At 47.2% G+C, this 6,801-nt stretch overlaps 1 protein-coding gene across 3 annotated transcripts in view; it reads right to left on the reverse strand.

The window, feature by feature from the left end:
• SRPK1 (SRSF protein kinase 1) overlaps positions 1 to 2,575 on the reverse strand; it is a 23,346-nt gene extending 20,771 nt beyond the window's left edge. For 2 of the 3 annotated variants that reach the window (XM_036398203.1, XM_036398202.1), the window contains exon 1: positions 1,599 to 1,753. In XM_036398203.1, the coding sequence (XP_036254096.1) occupies positions 1,599 to 1,738 (140 nt within the window). In that variant the 5' untranslated portion in view covers positions 1,739 to 1,753. Of the gene's footprint in view, positions 1 to 1,598; positions 1,754 to 2,354; positions 2,416 to 2,500 lie in introns of those variants that run through there. The other variant, XM_036398204.2, reaches the window with a different exon arrangement.
• Between the last annotated feature and the right edge of the window lie 4,226 nt (positions 2,576 to 6,801).

The following is a 6,801-nucleotide window of genomic DNA, read 5'->3' on the forward strand; positions in this document are numbered from 1 at the left end:
GCCTGCTCTCTTTCTACAGGAGTGTAAGGATAAATGCATGCTCTACTTCATTGATATAAAAAGAAACTTGTAAGACAGGAAGGAGTGAAAGAAATAGGATCATCCTGAACTTGTAGAAAATTAAGAAAGTGGTTGACCTTCCTATAAAAATATATATTCATTTCAAAAATATATATATTCATTTCAAAAATATATATTCGTTTCAAAAATATATATTCGTTTCCTACAAAAAAGCTTATACACAGAATCGTAATTAGTATTTACAAGGTGTTTCTACAAAGCATCAGTTTAGACTGGTCTCATCTAAACCAGCAAACAGCAATATTAACTACTGGATGATGAAAAAATAAGTAACTTTCCAGTTTCTTTTAACCTTTCTAAATTTTTTTTTTCTGTTTTTAATGATATTAGGTTTATAGGTAAACTTAAAGCAGCTGTAATTCATTTTAAAAATGAAAGATATTTTGAATTATTTTTACTCCCTTCAGAACATTCTCTGCAATTTTATGTAATAATTCAAAATACTAAACTCAACCTTTTAAAATTGTTGTCTCATGCTATTTACTGCAAATGTAAAGAAAAATGTATTACAGAAAAAAACTGCATGTGTGATGTAAGCTATCATGGAACATCAGATATTAAAAGCACATTGCATGTGGTTTCAAGTATAGATTTTATGGAAAGTCATGAAACAACCCAGTTAAGCCTATTTTAGAAGATTTAACTAGAGCAGCTTTGTATTTAAATAGAATAAATGTTGTGGAACTGGACCTGAAGTTAGAGGCTGACAGTGAGTTCATTTAATTGCACAGCATAAAGCACATGCAAGTTTCTTTAATTTCTGAGATACAATCTAATAAACTTATGGTAGCAGAGCAAAGAGTTGAAGCATAAAGTGCAAGAATATAAACACAGCATTTGACAAATAACATGGCTCTGCACTCAAATCAAGGTGAGTGGCACAATCAAGAGCTAGCCAGCAGTGCATTTAACCTGTCCTGAATATGTGGTTAAAAAAAGAATCATTAAAAAGCCCCAACATGCCAGCTCTGAGAGTTATCATTCAGCAACCTCAAAATCTACACAGAAATTAACCTTCCCAGCTGCACTGTGAACTCTGTTGGCAGAGTCACTATTGCTGGTCTGCAGCTAGAGAAAGGAAAAATCAGTAACAAGTACCGAATTAGACAATGGATTATTCATACAAAAATTAGAGGAGGAGGAGGAGAGCACTTAAAATTTGTCCTAATGCTACCTTCAAGGAATACCAGGAACACCTATGGAATAGCATGGAACCATAATGCATGTCTCCCAAATATTTCGGTTAAGGCTCCTCACTCTTCAAAAGCCCCATCTCAAAACCACTGACTCTTGGCTGAAGGCAACAAGAAAAAATATTTTAAATCCCTGTGATTTGTCTGAGAAGCATTACTCTAGGCCTAAAGAAAAAACCCCCCAACTGCCACCCCCAAAGCCTTAGCCTTACCATCTCAGTTCCTAGGCACCTTCAAGTAAAACCATCCTGAGCCACCAGACATTTTACAGAAATAAGCAGCATTTTATGGAGGATACAGAACCAGCTCTAGGCCTGACATCACCTTTCAGTAGAAAGGGATCCATGGGCAGCACTGAACAGAGCACTTAGTGCAGCCTGCTGACATTGTTTAGTATTTACTCGAGTTCTTCTAATTTCTACATCTGCCTCCAAAAGTTCCCCACACATAGAGACTCGTGACATTCCTGCGGTGAGAAAGAAGCCACACGAGAGCATCAAAGTTAGAGAACGAAGTAAACAACACACCACGGCATTCTTTCGGCAAGAAAAAAAGGAAATCTCAGGGAGAAAGAGAGTCAAGAGGGGGGAGAGAGCGGAGAGAAGCCGGTTCCCCAAGGCGGCAGTTGCTGAAGTGCCCCGGGGACTGCAGAGAGGGGACGCTGACAACTCCGTGCGAGCTACAGCCCGCGGCCAAGGGGAGCCGGCAAGGGCAGCCCAGCATCCGTCCCTGAGCACCAGGGCAGCCCCACGGCCGGGTTTCGGGGAGCAGCAGGGAAGGCAGAGCCTGCCGTTCCCCGGCCGGCCCAAGGAGCGGAGCCGGCGAGGGGAAGCGGCCAGAGCCGGGCGGCAAAACGGCCGCCCCGGGCCACGCGCTGCGCCGGCTCCGCTCCCGAAACGTGCGCTCGGTTAACTCCGGTTAAAAACCCGCCCGACCGCGGGGCCCGCACGCTCCTCTGCCCCCAGCACCCTCCGGGCCGCCGGGCCCCGCAGTCCTTTCCCCGCGGGGAGGGCCGGGGGAACAAAGAGGCGGCGGTGCCGGCGGGAGATGCCGCCCGAAGGGAGACGCGGCCGCACTCACTTCCTCTGGGCCTTGTCCTTCTTGGCTTTGGTCCGCTTCTTCCGGGCCTGCAGCGCCAGCACTGAGGGAGAGAAGGAGAGAGAGGCGTGAAGGGCGGCGGGCCCTGCGGGGGCCCCGCGGGGCGATGGAGGCCGCGCCGCGCTCACCTTTCCGCTCCATGGCCGCCACCGCCGGCGGCCCCGGGCGCCTGCGCTGCGCCCGCCGGGCTGGGCACGCGCGGCTCGGCCGCCTCAGCCGCGCGGAGCCACCGCCTCCCGGCCCGGAGCCGCCCCTGCCCTGCCCTGCCCCGCCCCGCCCGCCCTGCGCGGCTCCGGCTCCGGCGGCGGCTCCGGCTCCGGCTCCGGCAGCGGCGGCGGCGCGGGGCGGCGGAGCCGCCCGAGCCGACGGCGGCGGGAGCCGCCCGAGCCGAACGGCGGCGGGACGCGGTGCGGGCTCCGTTTGGCCGCTCGGGGCGCGCACCGGCCTCCCGCGCCCGCTGAGCTCCCGCACCTGTACCCGCCCCGCCGGCCTCGCTCAGCCCGCAAAGCCGTCCACTGAATCCACGTGTAAAATCATGTGCCCCGAGCGGAGTGCAACGCCCATCAGACTCGGAGATTCTTAATATTAAATAATTCATTTAATAACGGCCACGGAAAAAAAACCTTTGCAGTTACTGGGGTGTTCAGGCGCTGTGTTGCATGCGTTAAACAAATACCTGTGTTTAAGGTGGTTATGTATTCACCTTAGAGCTCTTGCAGGTTCTACTATTCACGGTTTTTCTCAATACTATTTAATCTAAAGGACTAAGATGAATGTGTAGGGGCTATGAAATAAAGCCACAATAATTTGCAGCCTGGGTTTCTGCAGCAAGCCCTGCCAGGAAAGCCTTGTGGCATCCCACCAGCTGGGAAGAACATTAGAGCATTGCTGCGTGCAAAACAACCGGACTTGCTGCAACTACGTCAGGTAAGAACTTCAGGCTGCCAACACAAATTATAGACAGCCCTTTAAACTCTGACTTCTGTGGGTTTTTAGAGGTATAGGTGGAATATGTGGCTATAAAGCAGGTGCTTTGTCACTTCACAGCCCATGTCCAGGGATCTGTGCTTGGCTGAACACAGAACCCTTGTGTCCATAAGTGGGAACAATGGTATGGCACTGCACACTCGTAGGGGAAAAAGATCAGGATTGACTGGACTCCCTCTCAGCAGGATATTTGTTTTGCAGCATGAATCCCTGTGACTTGCATGCTGACATTCTGATGTCTGACTTGTCCTCTGGTGCTAAACTCTGCAGTCATTGTGGTAGGAAGGGAAGATTTGGAGCTTTGCTGAACAAGATGAAAAAAAAATCTCTTAATTTTTCAGTGGAGACCTTTCATGGTGCCAATAGCTAGGAATCCATTTCATCTTAAATCAAGGCTGCCACTGGAGAGCCAACAGAATCTGGAAATGAGGGCTATGCTTTTCATGGGGTTTACATTACTCATTTTGAATAGAGCTGGAAGAAGCTTGGCGTGAGGCCACTGTCCAGAACAATGTAGGGAAGCATACGTGGTTTGAGAATTGCTCAATACCATTTGGGCCTTCAGTTCTTCCTGTCTTCAGTCCAAGAAGTTCCAGGATTCAGTTTCCTCTGCAGTAGGAGACTCTACACAGTCTTCTTGAAAAGCCAAGTTCATATCTGGATGTAACTCTTAGCCAAGGGTGGCCAGACTGTCAAGGTGGTCAAGTGCAGTTCCCATAATGAGGTGCCGCCACCTGAGCAGCGAGAGGGCTCTGCTGGCATGGGAGCAAAGGACACCCCAAATCCCAGCTCTCGAGGGGCTGAGCTCACAGGCACTGCTGGAGGTGACCCCCGAGCTGCTGTGGGTCCCTGCTGCATTGCCAGGCTTTGCCCTGCTTGCTCCCTGCAGGCACAGGTGTTATCCCAGAGCTGGCACACGGCATCGGCCCCAGGCAGGCACCTCTGTGCCCTTGCATTCCTCTCAGGTGAATCACAAATACTCTGTGTGTGCTGTTCACATGAGAGCCTGGCGCTGGAGAAGCCCAGAGCACTGGGTACATCCATCACTTGACCTAATTAACACTGCACAAAAAGAGGGGATGGGATTTTGATTCCTTCTAGAAACCAACTGCATCTGGGAAGCAAAAATAAACAAATCCACCCCACCTGTCCAAAACCAGACAAGTGTTTCCTGTATTAAGTTATTTAGTGAGTGGGTTAAATCAGGACTTGACCTACATGATTTATTTCCCATGTATGTGTTTGAATCAGAATTTCCAGTAGCTAAACACTGACTAACCTCACCACCCAGTGCTCTTTCTTCACCCTTTTAATTCCCTGACAATGTTGCTGATTTTTTTTTTTTTTAATAATTTACAAACCAAACATAAGTGAGACTTCTGGCATCCCTGGACTGTGAGCAGTGACTGTGGGGACTCACATTAACATTATAGAGCTGTGTCCCTCTCCATAATTTCACTGTCAAGTGTGGCTCTGCTGACAAGTGGATACAAAATGGAGAACAGAGAAAACACATGAAATAGGGAAGTGCAAATGAGCAGGGAAAAAATCATGAGGAAGCAAGGCAGACATTTTTCTTAAACAATGAGCTCGAGTAAGAAATAAAAGAGATTTTCTTATTAAACAATGCAATGATAAAAATTCCAATAATATTAGCAAAATTCTCCCTTTGAATTCTGGGCAAAACTTATTTTATTGCATCAGTTAATTTTGGGTGGACAGACTATTAACTCTACATCACATGTCACAAATATACACAATTCAACTCTTACCATCAAGTGATTTTGTTTCTCTGACTCTAGAATTTCATCTAATTTCCTTACATGTTTTAAGATATAATATATAAGACAGTGGTGGAACAGAAAGCTTTTGCATAATGTAAAAGATCTCACTATTACAGAAAGTAACCTTGTTGACAAGTCTTCATGGTTACTGAGAACTGGAAAACAACAGCAACTCAAACTACAGCTCTGCCTGCATTTATCATCACAAAATTCCTTTACAGCAGTGTAAGTTGGACAAGACCCATAGTTTTAGGCTTCAGGTGATGAAAGAGCTGGTTATCCAGAGGGAGAGGGCTGGCTCCCCTGCCTCCCTTTCCCCGTGTGCTCCTGTCCCTTTTGGCAGCAGCAGGCTGATAGATTAGCTCACCACACCTTGGAGAACCTCACCCAGTGGCTCAGTCCTGAGTCTCAAGCCCTGTCACGGTCTCAAAACAATAGTTTAAGTTTCAGTATACACTGAAACAAAGCCCAGATAAATGATGAATAAGAGATTCTGTGTTTGCTTTCACAGGAGGACCTAGCAGAGGAGAAAAAGCCATAACCATTGAGAGTCCAAACTAGATCCAAAAAGAGATTCAGAAAGAAAACTGCAATATTCATAGTCAAACAAAACTAAAACAAAGAAACAAACCCACCATCACTGAGACCTGTTTCTTCTGATACCACAGCAGGGACACCAGCATTATATTTACTGTCTTGTACACATGCCCTAGTCACTCCAAACCACAGAGAGAGCGAGGTGTGTCCGACATCCTTGAGGTCAATCACGCTTTTCAAGGTAAAACTAACAGGATGTAAGAGAGTTTGCAAATTAAAGGTGTTAAGGACCCTAAGATACCAAGAAATAATTACTTTATAGGTGCAAGCAGTGGTAACTTTTAACTGTTTATTCCTGTGGGCTTCAATGACTTACAGCACCATAGGACACAGTGCTTTGTGTAGAGAAAGACAAGGGTTTTGCTATGGGAAGCCAAATGTTTCAAAAGCAAGCTTCCACAACCCATTCAGAATGTGTCTATCTTGCACTGTATTACTAACAATTTAAGTTTCTAAAGCTTGAGATGTAAAGCTAAGTGAACACAAATCCCTAACATTAATTATTTTCTGTGATATTCTGTACTTACTACCTGGTGAAGACCCCATGGGTTCCATCCCGAAATTAGCTTAACCTGCTGCACTTAATGACTTGAGGCTTATGCATGCACTTAAAAGCAAACGCATCTGTATCTTTGATAATGCAAGGCCTTTTGAGATGTATTGAGAAGCAGCTTATTCTCAAAAAACACAGAGAACGATCAGGACACTGGGAAATTGTGCAGTGCGTGCTTAGCTCTCCCCAACACGCCTGACTTGACATCCCTGCAAGGGAACAAAACATCTTTGCGAAGTTTACAGGAACAATTCACACCAGCTTGCAAGGCTTCAGGCGCGCTAGGGCTAAGATACACCCTGGCACGCCGCTACTCACCCTGTGCTGCCCTAGCTAAGCTTTCTTATCTATTTTCCTTTACTTTTTACTTTCAGAGCAGCTCAAGGAGAAGCGAGGCGCTCGCCGAGGGGAAGGCGGGACGCGGCCCGCCCCCGCCGCCCTCAGCGCCGCTCTCGCGAGACGCGGCCGCGCGGGCTCCATATTGGGGCATCTGTGCCCTGGGCCCGGA

Source organism: Molothrus ater, chromosome 25 (genome assembly GCF_012460135.2).
Source record: "Molothrus ater isolate BHLD 08-10-18 breed brown headed cowbird chromosome 25, BPBGC_Mater_1.1, whole genome shotgun sequence".
NCBI lineage: Eukaryota > Metazoa > Chordata > Aves > Passeriformes > Icteridae > Molothrus > Molothrus ater.